Genomic DNA, 15,431 nt, shown 5'->3' on the forward strand with positions numbered 1-15,431 from the left:
CCCTGGAGGTCTGGAGCCTGGGGGTGGCAGCCTTGCTCATACCTGCTCCCTCTGGCTTCGCAGCTGCCCAGCACCTGAGCTGCCCCTGGCCTTTGCACCTGAGGCTCCCTGTCCCTGGGGTCCATGAAGGGGCTTGGTGGACACCTCTGGAAGGACTCCCTCCCGCTGGGGCTGGGGTGGATGTCACATCCCTGAGGCCCTGTGTGTTCAGAGCTCTGTATCTGGAGACTGGGCTGGGCCCCAGACCCTACCAGTTAGGTTGGGACGGATTATTCCCTGGCTCCTCCTCAGATTCCCTGGGTGCTCCAAGCAGGGGGTTGTGCCAAGCAGAATCTTTCCCTGGGGAGGCCTAAACATGCTATGCTGGCTGTGTGGCCTTGGCCTTAGCTGTGCATGTGCAGCACACCCATAGTTACCAGGTCTTCTGGGTTTCTCTCTCAGAAGAGGAGCCCCACTTCTCCAGGGGATGAAGACAGAGGACAATTGATTATTGACAGTTTCATGCATGGCCTCAAGGCCTGGAATTCTGTGTCCTCCAGTCCCACCAGGACAGTCAGGAGTGAGGCAGGCTGAGGTAGGGGGAGCGTTGAGCATGTGAGGAGCCCAGGCTGAGGGTCAGATGTACATGGAAGCCACTGACCACCCACACGCGTCCAGGCTCTGCCAGAGGGCTGGCTTGGCACCCGGGGGTCCTGGGTTTCGGCCAGCTGACCCTGGAGCCCCTCCCTGGGAAATGGCCTGTCCTCCCCCAGGCCACAGCTTTCTCATCTTTCTGCTAGCTTTTTGGTTGTTTGTTTTTTTGGTACCGGGGATCAAACTCGACCTTGTGAGGCAGGCGATGGCACCACTGAGCTAAGTCCCTGGCCCTTTTCTCATCTTTCTAAAGTGAATAAAAAATTTTTAACCATGTCTTTTCAAAGTGACACTTCCGTGGACTTATATATGGCAGTTCCTGAAGTCCAGCCGCATGCCCTCCCCTCTAGTTCCCTCCTAACTGGCCCTGTGGCTTTCCTTGGGTGGCTGTCATCACCCCACCCACCTTGGGTGCCTGCGCCCCATTCTGTGACTGCTTGGTTGCCTCCGGGGTAGAGTGAGATGCACCTCAGCCGTCTTCCTGCTCTGCAGCTCTGCCTCCTGGGGGCTGCCACTGCACCCCATCCCCGCTTGGCTCCCTATGTCCTCTCTCTGGAGCCTTACTTAGAGAGCAAGTCCATTGGCCGCTGCAAACGGTTTCAGAGCCTGTGTGTCTGAAGTGTCCCTGGTCGGCCTGGCTACCCTGGACCTGCTTCTTTGGCCCTTCCTGCATCCCAGCCCTGCCTGAGGGTGGGCCAAGCCCCAGGGCTTGGGGCTGCTGGGGTTCTCTGGCCTGAGCCCACTCTGCCTTACCCTGCCCCGTACCCCTGGCCCGAATCTGTTGCCTGTGGCCAGGAGGTTGCAGCACAGTGCCCCTGCTCACTGCTGTTGCTGCAGACTCAGCCCCTACGCTGTGCCCAGCAGCTCTGACCCCACCTCACACTGCAGGGCCACCACTGTCAGCATGTGTATGGAGCACACAGGAGGGCGCAATAGGCCATGTCCGAGGTGCCCACGCCCCTCAGCATGGTCAGCCTCTCCCTCTGCCCAAGACTGTGCCCCAGGGCCTAACCTGCTTGCCCCCTGGGGCCTTCTGGCTGGAGGCCTGTGTGGTCCTGGCCAGCAGGGGATGTGCAGCGACCTTCGTCGCCCCCCCCCTGCCCCCGCACACCGTTACCAGCTGTCAGAGCTGCCTGCAAGCGCGTCCCGCCCCCTGTCCTCATCCCCAGGTGCCCAGTGGGGGGGGTGCTGCTGTGGTCCCTCAGGCACGGAGGGCCACCCTCCAGGCCCCGCCCCTCCCAGAGGCACCTCCCACCATCCCTGACTCCCACCAAGGCCCCACCCTTCCCCAACCCCACCCACTCCACCTGCTTCTCTCTGAATCCCTCCCTTGTCTCCCGCCTCTCTAGGCGCTGCCTGCCTCCCTCAGTCTCCAAGCACAGTCCAGGGCCGAGTGCGCCTGGCGCCTCTAGGGGGTGTAGGGCTGAGGCAGGGATTTCTCTCCTTGCTCCTGCACCCTGTAGATGCTGCGGGGTTTGCCCTTGGGTGTGAAATGGGACCAGTGCCTCCTCAGTGACCCCGCATGGAGGGGAGATTTGTGGGGGCCTTGCAGGGGGGCTTGCAGTGTTGAAGAGCAGCTGATACTGACTGGCTGCATTGGCCTGTGTAGGCGGAGCGTCCCCAACCTCCGTGTGGCCCACGCCCGCAGGGCTGGCCTGTCCATCTGCCCCAGGGGCGCTAAGGAGCCCCTTCAGGGAGCCCACAAAGGCTGGGCAGGAGGACCTGGCTCAAGGCTGTGGGCCTCCATGCCAGCCACTGCCAGCCTGGCCAAGTGGCCAACCCACTGTCCCACAGATCACCCTGACGACCATTGGCTACGGGGACAAGTACCCCCAGACCTGGAACGGGAGGCTCCTGGCGGCAACATTCACCCTCATTGGTGTCTCCTTCTTCGCTCTTCCTGCGGTATGCCCGGCACCCTTCCCTGCTTGAGGGACAAGGTCTCTCCACCTGTCCATGGGAATCTCCGCCCCTTGGGGTAACCCAGGACAGGAGTGGGGTTGCTGCAGATCCACAGCCCTGGGGAAGGCCCCGTCCCTGGACCAGAGTGGGGTGCCCTGGCCTGGAAGCCTGTGACCCTGAGCTGCAGTCACCCCATAGGGCCCCCAGGCTGTGGCTTCTGCCCAGCTGTCCTGGTCAGTGTGGGACCTCCTCTCAGCTGGCCCTGAGCATTGGGGTCCTCAGGACCAGGAGCAGCCCTGGTGACACAGCACCTCCATCAGGGCTCTGCAGGATCAAAGATTTGTCCCAGGCAGATGGGGATGGGGCTCTGCTCACTCTTCACTGTGTCAGCACTGACTGAGGGCAGCTGCTAGAGGGGTGTGGCCTGACAGATTGGAAAGGAGGGGTTCCCCTTTGGGTTCAGTAGGGGTACTGCATGCCTCCTGGAGGCCAGAGGTTTCTGTGACCCCAAATCCAAGGGATTCCCTTGGTCTGGTCTTGGGTGTGAGGGACTGAGGAGGTAAGAAGGTGGAGTCCATGAAGCTGGGGACATGCAGGCCAGGGTGGGGAGGGAATGGGTCCTGGACATGATCTTGCCCTGATAAAGTCAGGGCAGTGGCTCTCTGTTGCATGGTCTGACCTTGGTGACTTGCAGGGCATTTTGGGGTCTGGTTTTGCCCTGAAAGTCCAAGAGCAGCATCGGCAGAAGCACTTCGAGAAGAGGCGGAACCCAGCAGCGGGTCTGATCCAGGTCAGTCCTGACGGCCTCCTTGGAGAGCGAGGAAGGCTGTGTTCCAGTCCCACCTGTCTGGGAGTGGCACCTGTTTGGCCTTGGGTGCAGTTACAGCTCTTGTCCCTCTGTAGGATACGCCTGGGGGAGCAGAGACCTCTCAGTCAGTGTGAGAGAGGAAGTGAGGGGTGTCTGAGTTGCATCTATGCAGCCTGCAACCTGGGCTGTAGACCCCACTGTGCCCTGAGCTCAGCCCGCTTGCCTTGCCAGTCAGGGGCAGGTGAAGTGTGTGCACCTGAATATGCCCTTGTACCCTGAAAACTGTAGAACATTGTTGAAAGAAGTTAACGAAGACTTAAATGAATGAAAAGGCATCTCATCTTCATGTATTGGAAGACTTGATGTTAATATGGTCTCAATAAAAACTGATCTACAGATTCATTACAAACTGTATCATAAGCCCAGTGCTCTTTTTTAAAAGCAGAAATGGAAAAGCTGGAGGCCACTCGAATTGTTCCTCAGAGAGCGGAACCTGAAGTTACCATCTCACCCAGCAATTCCATTTCTAGGTATAGACCTCCCCAAAGTGAAAACAGGCGTCCACCCAAAGGCTCACACACAAATGACCATTGCAGCTGATGTCAATAGGCAAGAAGTGGAAACAACCTAGCATCCATCCGTGGACGAGTGGGTGATCAGAATATGATGAATGCCATAAAGCAGTGCAGCGTGGATACGTGTTCCATCCTGGGTGAGCTAGGGAGAGCAGCCAGCTGGAAAAGGCCACGTGTGTGATTATTGATAGGAAAAATCCAGAGAAGGCAAATCCCAGAGACCAACACGTATTGTGGTGCCAGGGCCTGGGGGAAGGAGATTGGGGAGTGACTACCTAATGTATATGTGGGGCTCCCTGGGAGCATGGAAGACGTCATGGAATTAGCCGGGTATCGGGGTACACGCCCACAATCCCAGCTTCTTGGGAGGCTGATGCAGGACAATAGCAAGTTAGAGTTCAGCCTAGGCAACTTAGTGAGACCCTAACTGAAAAAAAAATTTTTTTTAAAGGGCTGGGGATGTAGCTTAGTGCAAGGGCCCTGGGTTCAATCCCCAGGGCTAAAAAAGAAGGTTGTGGAATTAGCTGGGCATAGTATCTCAGCTGCTTGGGAGACTGAAGCAGGAGGATTGCAAGTTCGAGGTCAGCCTAGGCAGCTTAGCAAAACCCTGTCTCGGGAAATAATGAAAAAAAGTGAAGGGCCAGGGGCATAGCTCAGTGGTAAGTGCTGGATTCAAATCAGCACCACGAAACACAAATGAACGAATGTTGTGGAATTAATAGTAGTGATGGTCGTACAGTGAATGCACTTTGCAGTGGCAGAAAGGACAAGTTTTGTGTTACGTATGTGTGTGTTGTCACCCACAAGGTATGGGGATCACAAAGAAGTCTGGGTCCCTGGATCAGTCTAAATGGCAGGCTCAAGCCCCCCGGCTAGGCTGAGTCCTTGCTGCTTGACTGGGAAGAGCTCCTGGTGGCCACCATGCCTGCAGCAAGGGGACTGGGCCTGTTCTCCCTCCCCAGGCTGCGTGGACTGGGGCAAACGGCCCTCTTAGAACGGGGGAGGGCAGCGCGGTGCCTGCAGTGACAGCAACCCCCAAGCCCAGGGCCTGCACACGTGCCGCTCCCCTCCCTGTCACCCCCTGGCCCTGGGGTGGGGTCTTGCCTGCTCCTCCCAGGAGGGCAAACTGAAGCTGTGGGTGGGGTCAGACATGGGGCTGCAGTTCTGCTGCTGTGAAGGACCCTCGGGGTGGGGCCCGGAAAGGGGCGCCCACTGTGCTCAGAGCTGTGCTCTCCCTCCGCAGTCCGCCTGGAGGTTCTACGCCACCAACCTGTCGCGCACGGACCTGCACTCCACCTGGCAGTACTACGAGCGCACGGTCACGGTGCCCATGTACAGGTACCGCGTCCACACGCGGCTGCCAGGGCCGCCCAGCTCATCGGTTTCCTCTTTTAATTTCCATTTGTCCTTACACCCTGTTTCTGTTGTTCATTGTTTTGGTTGGCTGAATTTCTCTTTTTCTTTAAAGTTTATTTTTCAAAGAAGGTTCTCTGTGTGCTTTATTTTAGTGTTAATTTTGTCCGTTTCATAGTGCTGCGGCTTTTGTTTTTCACCTTCATTCCCCTGCCCCTTGCTCTCCGTCCTCCCGTGGGGGTGTGGCATCAGGGCCCTCCCCAGACCCTGGACAGGTAGACACTGGCCATGAGGCCCTGCTGGCCCCAGCTTCTAGCCCGCAAGGCTGATGGGGAGCTGGGCTTCCAATGAGGGCCAGGGCCCAGGGGTGGGGCAGAAGGTGACCCAGACGCAGGGAGACGCTAGGTCCAGACCCGGCCCCAGCCCCAGACAGCCTGCAGGCTGGCTGGGCTGGCCCGGAAGTGTCTCCAGAAGTCGGGAAGGCAGCTGAGTGGGTCCCGCGGTTGGCGGACGGGCAGAGGGCCTGGCAGGCGCCAGAATGTCTGCTAAAGGCCATGGAGGACTGAGCTGCCCACACAGCCAGGCACTGTGGGCCTGGAGCCCTCCTGGATGGCCTTGCGCTGCCTGCAGACCCTTGGTTCTGAGGGGGCTGAGGTCAAGCTGGGGTCTCCCAGCTTCCTGGCTGGCCCTGGCCCTCTCCCTGGGCCAGTGTGTGTACAGAGTGAGCGGGCCCGCTGAGCTGGCAGTTGTCCTGAGGTCCAGACATTGGCAATGGCCCTGCGGCCTGGGGCCTGGGGCGGCCCTGGGGAGCTGCATGGCCCTGCCCCAGGCCTGCACCCCACTGGCATCTCTGGCCCTCTGAGCCGGGGCCTGGCCACCTGGTCCTTCTGGAAACCAGCATTGGTGCTGCCCTGTCACTGGGCCCCTCATCAGGTGACGAGGACAGGACGGAGCCATGTGCTAATTTTCTTTGTTCTGTTGTTTCCCCCACTTCCCTTGACTATTTTTTTTCCTTTTATTTTTCTTATCCCGTTCTTTTTAAAATTTTGGTTCTTTTCCCTTTGTGTGTGCATGTGCGTGAAAACACTTGAAAGCTCACAAACTCAAACCTACGGGGCATCCAGGTAGGAAATGCATGGGACAGAAAGCCGTGTGTGTGGTTCTCGTACTGTCTGGGTCACTCCGGGGCTAGCTCTCGAGCCCCGCTGCCCACAGAGACGGCCCGTCCCAGTGGTCCTTGTGCTGGCCAGTGTCAGGCCTGTCTCCCTGTGGCCCTTCCCTGCCTGGAGCCCCTGCCAACTGCCCCTCTCCCTGGACCCGGAGCAACCTTCCTTGCCCCCTTGTCGCTCGCCTCCTCAGCCACTGTCCCTTATTGTCAGCCCGCTTGTCCTCGGGTCACTCCTGTTCCTTGTCCTGCTTTGTGTCTGTCTGCAACTGCAGTCCCCACCTGTGTCTGCCCCAGCCCCCAGACCCGTTCAGGAACAGAGCGGAGTAGGGTGTGGGGTCACCGTGTTGCTTGGGGCTGTGGCCCGGGCCAAGGGATCATCCCAGAATCTGCAGGCCATGGGCCCCTGTTCGGCACCTGCCTCTGGCGTCCCTCTCCCTGCCCCTCGGCCCATTGCCTTGTGATACTGGTCCAGGCCCTGGAGAGCTACATGTGGCCTCCTGGCTAAGGTTCTTTCCTCAGATGGGGCTGCTGAGCCCCTCAGAACGTCTCGCCTTGTGCACAGTGCAGGGGCCCTTCCCTGAGGGGCATGTGGGCCTGTGCAGGACAGTAGCAAGTCCCAGCTGTGCCCAGTGAGCTGTGGTCCCTTCCCGCAAGCAGTGCCCACCCTACCACACTGTGAGGAGGTTGAGCCTCCCTGGGCCAGGCCACTGTGCTGGACAGCGCAGGTCAGGCCAGGCATCTCTACCCCACATGCTCCCTGCAGACCTCAGAGGTAAGGTGGCCTGGAAAGGGGGTCCTGCGCCTGTACCCTTGGGGTTCCCCAGCACGAGCTCCTTCACTCCACTGGCTCCCTCTGCCTGTCTCCTCCAGCCAGCACTACACCCAGAAATAAGATACCCCAACATTTGTCGGGCACCCCGGCCTGGGGCTGGAGCTGTGCCCTGAGGCTAGTGGAACCCCCAAACCATCGGGCTCCTTCCTGCGGCTCCCCAGCCCCCTCCCCTCAGCCTGCTGCACCCTTGTCTGCTGTAAGTGGCGGGGCCCAAGCTGTGTGGCCAGCCTGCTCAGCGCTGCTCCGTGTGTCCCAGGCATGCCGTCCCGCCTGGCTCCAAGGGCTGATACTGCGCCTCTCACCTGGCCCGGGGGGGGGGGGTGAGGGATGCTGCCCTGCTCTGGGCCCCAGGACTGGGGGCTGGAGAGGGAGGACAGCTGTGTCTCTGCGGGTGTTGGGGTGGCCTGGGAGCGCTGCTGCACCCGTGCTGACTAACCTGACTGCTGGGCCTGCTTAGTGCTCACCGACCTGGACAGAGGGTGTGGCAGGGAGTGAGAAGCTCCCAAAGCGCCTTCCCCCAGTGCTTCTCCCGGGACCTAGCCCTGCTGGGGCTGCAGGGGGCTTGGGGGGCTCAGTGTGGCTGTGCAGCCCCACTTGCATCCCAGCGTGAACAGCTCACCTGCTGGGGGACACCAGAGGCGGGAGTGGCGAGGGCTGGCAGGACAGCAGTGTCTGTGGGCCCGCCCGAGGAGGGGGGCTGTCCAGGGGAGGGGTCAGGGTAGCAGAGTGCGGCTCCGAGGCCCAGTGGGGTCAGTGGTCCCTTGTGGGAGGCAGTGGGGAACCATCCAGTATGTGGGCAGGAGAGTGGTGAGGATGCTGAGCACATCTGGAGAGTCGAGTAGGGTGGGGAATGGGCCAGGGAGATGAGAGGGGGTGATGCAGGCAGAGGGATGAAGGGGCCCACGGAGAGTCAGGCTGGATGAGAGCTAGGCTGGGAGGTGAACTGCTCCTCAGACTCCTGGGCACAAAGACGCAGGGAGTCATGCTCTGCAGCTGGGGCAAGCAGGATGCAGATGAGGGGAGTGGGGGCTCGCTGTCCTGGGCGACGTCTAAGATCTGAGTGGGGTTTGGGGAGCTCTGTGGAGCCAGGGAGTCGTGGAGCAGGCCGTGGCCCGGCCTAGGGTCAGGGCAGTGGAGGGGCCACGTTCTCCATGGAGGACATTGCCCCAGAAAACTAGATCGCAGAGTGTGGAAGGGCAGGCAGTGGGGAGGAGGGCCGGAGGGGTCTGAGGTTGCCAGAGGGGGTAGCAGTGAAAAGGCAGATGTTTCGCCTTCCAGGATGCTGCCCGTGGACCTGTGAGGTGGCCATGTGCCAGAGCAGATGGGACAGGCCCGAGGCCTCTGGGGGGGTGAACGGGGCCAGGAGGGGGAGCAGAGCTGGGCCCTCACCAAGGGCCCCCGGGGGGGTCTGGGCCCGCAGAGACAAAGCTCTTTCTGGGACCGTGGCCCCTTGTCCCACCCCAGCTTTGTCAGGGAAAGAGGCTCTGCAGAGGGAGCCGGGGGCCCTGACGTGTTAGGGTGCAGTGTGTGGTTGGTTGTGCTGCCCCTGGGGGTGTTCAGGGACCATGGAGGGAGGAGGGGGATCCTTGCCTGGGCTCAGGTCTCCTGGCCCTCCACACTGCAGGGGTGGCTCGTGGACAGCGTGGGCATGCTTTCCCAGCTGTCTGTGCCGGTCACTGCCCCGTCCAGGCCCTGAGGTCCTAGGAGCACCCCAGAGAGTGAAAATGGCCCCAGGGCCTGCATGATGGGGGGTGTCGTGCCCGGGGCCCCGGGTGGGCCATTGGCACAGGTCAGCTGCATGCACACCGCCCAGCGCTCACCACTTTCTCTGGGTGAAGTGCGCCTAGCGGGCAGGGCCGGCCCTCCTCCCGGGCCGGTGCCGGTGGGGGCCCACTCACCTCTCTTTCTCCTGTCCCAGACTCATCCCACCACTCAACCAGCTGGAGCTGTTGAGGAACCTCAAGAGCAAGTCTGGACTCACCTTCAGGTCAGCTGTGGGGTCACCCAGGCCGGGGCTGGAGCTTCGGGGCAGGACAGGATTTCTGACCTCCTCAGGGGCGGGAAGCCTTGGGTCCAGGGACCCGGGGAGCCCAGGGAGCGTGGCGATGTGGGTGCTTCCCCCTCCTCTTCTGCTGACCCGGTCTAGGCTCTTGTCCCAGAGGACGGCTGGGAAGAAGGGAGTGAGGACTGTGGCCTGGAGTGGGGACAGCTGCCCATGGCTTGTGTCCTGGGGACCCAGGCAGGGAGGAGGGTCCCAGCCCCGATCCTCCCCAGAGCGCAGTGCTGGTCCTCCTTTCATTCCAAGATCCATGACTCTCGAAGCGCTCGGGTTAGCGTGGAGGTGGGCGTGGGATGCCTAAGGTCGGCAGGACAGTGGGGAGTGGCTGTGGTGCCCAAGCAGCTCCGACTCCAAAGCAGCCTTGGCAGGGCGGAGGGGTTGCACTGGGCTGAATGGTGGCCCTGCCTCCCAAACATACGCTCTTCACCTGCCATCCACTTCACACCTGGAATTCCCAGGTGGCCCTGAATCTGGTTGCCAAGTCTTCATGAGGAGAGGGAAGTTAGGAGACAAATCCTCGGGGGAGAAGACCATGTTCGGGCAGAGGCTGGAGTGATGGCAGCCACAGGCCAAGGAACACCTGGAGCCACAAGAAGCTGGACCAGACAAGGAGGGCTCCTCTCCTGCCAGAGCCTGACCCTGTCGTGGCGTTAGCTTATGGCAGCTCTAGCAAACCAATACAGATTTTGATTCTGGGAAATGGCATACTGCTGTAACGACACCTAAACATGTGGCAGTGAACTTGGAATTGAGTAATGAGCAAGGCTGAAAGGGCTTGAGGCTCATGCGGGAGCAGATCCACTTTGCCTTGAAGAGAGGGTTGGTGGAGCATAGGTGTTAAAGGGGCTTCTAAGGGCTCAGAAGCAAGTGAAGACCACGACAGGAAGCCGCTGCTGTCCAAGAGAAGACTAACATTGTCATGGACAGGGTGTTACTGGAAACACAAACTGAAGGCACTGTTCATGCATCAGGAAGGAAGCCAGCAGAGGGTGTCACTGATCACCCTTGTTCTGGGGTGCAGAGGTTTGTCTGGCTTCTTTTCCACTCACGGGTGGAAGCAGAATTTCTTTCTTTTTCTTTCTTTCTTTCTTTCTTTCTTTCTTTCTTTCTTTCTTTCTTTCTTTCTTTCTTTCTTTCTTTCTTTCCCTTTCTTTCTTTCTTTCTCTTTCTTTCTTTTTTCTTTCTTCCTTCCTTCCTTCCTTCCTTTCTTTCTCTTTCTTTTGTCTTTCTTTCTTCTTACCAGGAATGGAACTCAGGACCTTGCACTTGCGAGGCAGGTGCGGCACCACTGAGTGAAATCCCCAGTCCTTGGAAGCAGAATTTTTAAGTGATGAACTTTGAGGTTTAGTTCAGGAAGCAAATTGGAGGGTGCAGCCTGATTTCTCAAGGAGAGAAACCGAGGAGAAACTAGTAAAGGAAAGCAGAACTTGAAGGCTCGGGAGGTTCCTGGCCGATTCACAACAAAGGACCCTAACTCAGACTCGTGAGGGGAAAGCCAGCTCTGGAGCCAAGGCCACAAGTGAGACTGGACGGTCGTTTGCTGATGAGGTCATGTGTGTGACTTGGTCCAGGCATCCACCTCAGCAGAAGCTGAGTGCCAGGAAGCAGGCACAGAGCACCCTGCCGGCACGCATGGCACTGCCCCTGTGACAGTCCCAAGGGTTTGGGCAGCAGAAAGGCTGCCAGCATGGACAGAAGAAAAAGAGGCCATTGGACTGCTGAGGAGGTACAAGCAGGACAGAGGCTCAGGAGGCAGCCGGCTGCTCATGCCCTGCCCTTCGCAGCAGGAGCGGGGGGCTGCAGTAGAGGCAGAGGCCACCGGAGCCAGGAGCCATGGCCTGCCCCCAGAGCCCAAGACCAAGGGGGATTTGCTCCCTGGATTTCAAGCTTGGGTGGCCAGGGACCCTGTCACGTCTTCCTTTGTGGGTGGCCGTGACACTCACTTTGCCAGCCGTGTAGTTTTAAGTAGACAGCGTATTTTGAGAATCACAAGTCCTTGTGCTTTGGCCCCAGGAAGGCCACGCCCAGTGTCTGCCACACCTGATTTAAATCACTTAGATGATTTAAAGTGACGGAATTTGGGGCTTTTTGAGCTAGTGGTATTTAGATGAAATCGCATGCCACAGTGGGTTGAGACTGTGGGGGATGTTGGGATGGGTGAGTGCACTGTGGATGTAAGGCGGAAACAAATTTTAGGGAGCACGGAGTAGACTTAGAGTTTGCATGCTGGCCTCCCCAAATATGTTCATGCCTCAGAACTTGTGAATGTGGAGGTGGTGAGTTAAAGGTCTGGGATGAGGTCATCCTGATTGCCCATGAGCTGCGGCTCTGGGCAGCTGTCCTAAAGGGGAGTGGAGACATAGGACATGGAAGAGAGCATCCTGGGAAGTTGGAAGAGATGAGCGCCGGATAGACGGTGCCATAGCCCCCCGGGGTAGGAAGAGGCAGGAAGGGCTCCCTGGACCTCCCTGGAGGGAGCGCAGCCCTGCCCACGACCTGATTTGGGATGTATGGCCTCCAGAACCAAGAGAGAGTAAACTCTTTATTATTATTTTGGTACCGGGGACTGAACTCAGGATCTTGCACTTGTGAGGCAGGCATGGTGCCACTGAGCTAAATCCCCAACCCGAGAGAGTAAATTCTCATGAAGTTCCCCAAGTTTGTAGTAACTTGTTGCAATAACCATGAGAATCCAGCGCTGCCAGTGCTGGGCAAACTGTAAGACCCACGGGTGAGGCTGGGCCTCCATGTGCCTGGAGGCCTAAGCATCTCAGCTGAGCTCGGGGCTTCGGGGAGACTGCAGGCCCAGTGCCACACACAGGCCCAGCTCCGATGGCCCCTCTTTGAGGTGTACCCTTCCCGATGGTAGAAAGGGGAGCAAGGAGGCCTGGGGCTCATCCTCAGGGGCCATACCCTGTTCCTCTGCTGCTGTCACTGTAATGGGTCATGTGACGTGTACAACACTGGGAAGTTGGCAGAAGGGCCCTCACCACACTGCAGCCGCCAGCCTGTGCCCATCACTCCCAGGCTGCCTGGCTTCGAGGGCCAGACCCGAGCCACAGAGCTTGGCTTCAGTTTACAATGAATAGTACCGGTGGAAGTAAGCAGCCCAAACTAAACAGACGGAGGCCGAAGTGGCCTTGCAAGCAGAATGGCCCTGGGTGAGCACTGGGTGCAGCAACGCTCTTGGCTAGGTCAATCTGCCACTGGGGGACGTAAGGGGTGGGGAGAGGAGCCTTGGGTCAGAGGCCCAGGGCCTGCTTTGGGAGCCCCTCCTATTGCTGGGACTTGCATCCTGAAGGCCCCTCAGCAAGACAGGCGCCCTGTCCTCCATGGGAGCATGGGGCCCAGACATGGGGCATCCTCGGGGGTGCTGAGGGGTGCTCTGTGGGGCCCTCCCGAAGGTGGTGGTGACATTCTTGTCGCTCTGTTTGCAGGAAGGAGCCTCAGCCGGAGCCGTCGCCCAGGTCAGTCCCTCCTGCCTCCAGCTGCTTTGGTGTGTCTGCCTTGTGGACACCCTCCGGTCCTGCTCCTCTGTGTGCCCACTGCGAGTCGTGGGGTGAGGGCTGCTATGCGGGCCCCGTGCGTGCTTCCGTGTGTGCGCGTGTGCCTGTGTTCACAGCCTCCTCCCAGGGCTTTGGGCTCACTGGGCAGCACTGCCGGTTGGGCCGCTGGGGGCTTCGTGGGTGGGCCCCTCTGCCCGTACCTCCAACCTCCCCGGAGACGCTGAGGCTGGAGAGTTCCCGCACAGGACCTGGGTTTACAGCTAGTCTGAGTGGAGCCCCCCTCCGGCCATTCGGGGCTGGGCCAGGAGGGCCCTCAGTCTCTGGGTCACCTGTCCTGGGTGTCGGACGCCCTCTCCCCATCTCATAGGCCCCGGTGGGGCCTGACTTCACTCTGTTCCCTCTGCTGAGGTTGAGGCAGCCTGAGGGCATCCAGGGGCTTCAGCTGGGTCCTCTCCCTGCTCTCTGCTGGCCCCAGGAGGCTGTGTGTTCAGGCAAGTTAGAAGGCTCATGGGGCCAGCTCTGCTTTGGGACGGAAGGGCAGGAGCCAGCTGCTGCTTTCCTAGTGATGAAAAGAAAATCCAACTCATTTCACAAACGTCAGGCTGAATGAGCTCCAGCCACTGTGCATCCTTGCTGAGTTCTCAAGCTCCTCTGAGTGAGGGTCTCCCGGTCCAGTGCCTGTGCATTTGCTGCAGAGTAAACCTGAACCGGTCTGAGTTAGACATCTGACCGTCTCCCTCATGCCCTTCTGGACTATAGGGTGACCCAGCTAGCAGGTGGGGTCCGTTCAAGAAGGACTTGATCCTTCACCCATCAAATCCACGAAAGGGTAATAATAGCCAGAGCCCTGAATTGAAAGTATCAGCAACGTCTCTGCCCCAAATCAGCTGAAGGAACAACCACTGACTGAAAACTCCTCAAAGAGGATAAGAAAACTAATTGTGGAGCTTTGGAGAGGTCATCCCAGTGCTGGCCAGTGTGCGACCTAGTGTCGCCGGTGACCAGATGAGGAAAGGAGAGAGCCAGCCCCACCTGGCCCTGGTGAAAGGGTGGGGTGCTCAGCCCCACGGTCAGGGGTTATCCGTAACGAGGGCACCCCATTTCTCACTGTCGCCATCTGTGTGGCTGCCCTCCCTGGCCCCAGTGCCCGGCAGTGGCCAGTGGAGCCCTGTGCCCCCTTGGCCAGGAATGCTGGTGCTGAGCGCCGATCTGCCCAGTGGGCCTGGGGTCCTGTCCACTGCATCTCCTGCCACCCAGCACCAGGCCCTCCTGTGAGCATTTGGCCCCAAGGCCCCTGGCCCCTTGCGGTTTCTCGGGCTTGTTGCCTTAGCTCAGCCTCCTCTTCGTGATTCTCTCTCAGCCTCTCTCTCTCTCCCTCTCCTGCCCCCATTAAGTGCTTTTAATCACTGTCACTGCCCTTCTCGGGCCCTTTCTCGTCTGCTCTGTCTTTTGGGATGAGGTGCTGACCCTGAAGGCAGGACTCGAGGTGAGGACCCCTGGGAGCCCCAGCTCTCTGGTATGTTCCGTGGCTCCCCGCTCCCTGTCCTTGCCACTCCCGTGTCTTCCCTGCGTGGCGTGTCGGTGGTCCCTGCCTGCCTGTGCCTCCCCACACCCTTCCCTGAGGGCCAGTGTCCACCTGCCTGGCCCTCCTGGGATGCTCTGGGGTAAGGTGCTCAGCTGGGGCAGCTGATTCAGGGCCCATCCCTTGGGTGGGCTCCAGGGGCTGCTTCTGTCAGTGATGACCACCCACCTGTTCCTGGGACCACACCTGCTGGCCAGGTGACAGAGGGTGGTGTCTCTGTCCCATCTGGGGCAGCCACAGCCCCTCTTTAGCACCCAGCACATAGTAGGTGTGCAGGACACTGCTCTTTCACTTGGGTAACAAGTAGCAGGTGGCCTGTCCCTGGGCCGCCTGGTGAGAGGCCCGTTCTGCAAAGTGCTGAGGGGAGTTTTTCTCCCTAGGCCTCTGCTGGCACCATCTCTGGCAGTCCAGTGGGAGCCAGTGGTCTCCCCTCTGCCTGTCTTTGAACGCAGAGCCCTGCCCTACCCTTCCAGGGTCCCAGCTGGCATCACCTGGTCCAGGCAGGTGGATGGTGTGGATGCAGGGACTGTATCTCAGCTGCTGCGGACCCTCCTGGTCCTGGGTCAGGACATGGGCACAAGGTGGTGAGCCCCCAGCTGGCCAGGATCCTTGGCCCCAGCAGGGCCCATGTGACTGGGCTGGAGCCTTTCAGGGGTCTGTGCGGGGCTCTGGGGCAGGCAGTGGGGCAAAGGCGGGGCTCCGTGCTGCTCCGGTGTGTCTCTGTGGCCATGATTGCTCTGACCTGTCCTCTGTGGTCCCACCCCTTCCTCACTGCCTCCTGCCCCCGCTCCTGGAGGAGCCGCCACCCAGCTTTGCCTCTTCTCTGCAGGGGGAGGCGGGTACGTGTTTGGTGCTGTCTGTCCTGTCTGGTCTTGGTCAGTGTCTGTGGGCATCTCTGTTCCCCACAGAACCCCACGGGCTTGCCTGCTGGCTTCCACCCGGGGCCTTGAGGTCTGCTTGGCTGATGGGGGTGGGGAAAAGCCCAGTGTCAGCCTCAAGCCCCGGGGGAATGG

The 15,431-nt window shown here is 59.7% G+C and overlaps 1 protein-coding gene across 23 annotated transcripts in view; it reads left to right on the forward strand.

Moving 5' to 3' along the window:
* Kcnq2 (potassium voltage-gated channel subfamily Q member 2) overlaps window positions 1-15,431 on the forward strand; it is a 51,562-nt gene that overhangs the window by 18,346 nt on the left and 17,785 nt on the right. For 7 of the 23 annotated variants that reach the window (XM_004841068.4, XM_004841056.4, XM_004841064.4 and 4 more), the window contains exons 6-11: window positions 2,428-2,538; window positions 3,230-3,325; window positions 5,162-5,256; window positions 6,366-6,395; window positions 9,190-9,258; window positions 12,768-12,797. In XM_004841068.4, coding sequence (XP_004841125.1) covers window positions 2,428-2,538; window positions 3,230-3,325; window positions 5,162-5,256; window positions 6,366-6,395; window positions 9,190-9,258; window positions 12,768-12,797 — 431 coding nt within the window. Of the gene's footprint in view, window positions 1-2,427; window positions 2,539-3,229; window positions 3,326-5,140; window positions 5,257-6,365; window positions 6,396-9,189; window positions 9,259-12,767; window positions 12,798-15,431 lie in introns of all 23 variants that reach the window. The other 16 variants (XM_021255245.2, XM_087197923.1, XM_087197924.1 and 13 more) reach the window with 3 other exon arrangements.

The sequence above is a fragment of the Heterocephalus glaber genome, unplaced genomic scaffold (assembly GCF_053883595.1).
Source record: "Heterocephalus glaber isolate CG9 unplaced genomic scaffold, H.glaber_assembly_v1.0 deba00001673, whole genome shotgun sequence".
Lineage (NCBI taxonomy): Eukaryota > Metazoa > Chordata > Mammalia > Rodentia > Bathyergidae > Heterocephalus > Heterocephalus glaber.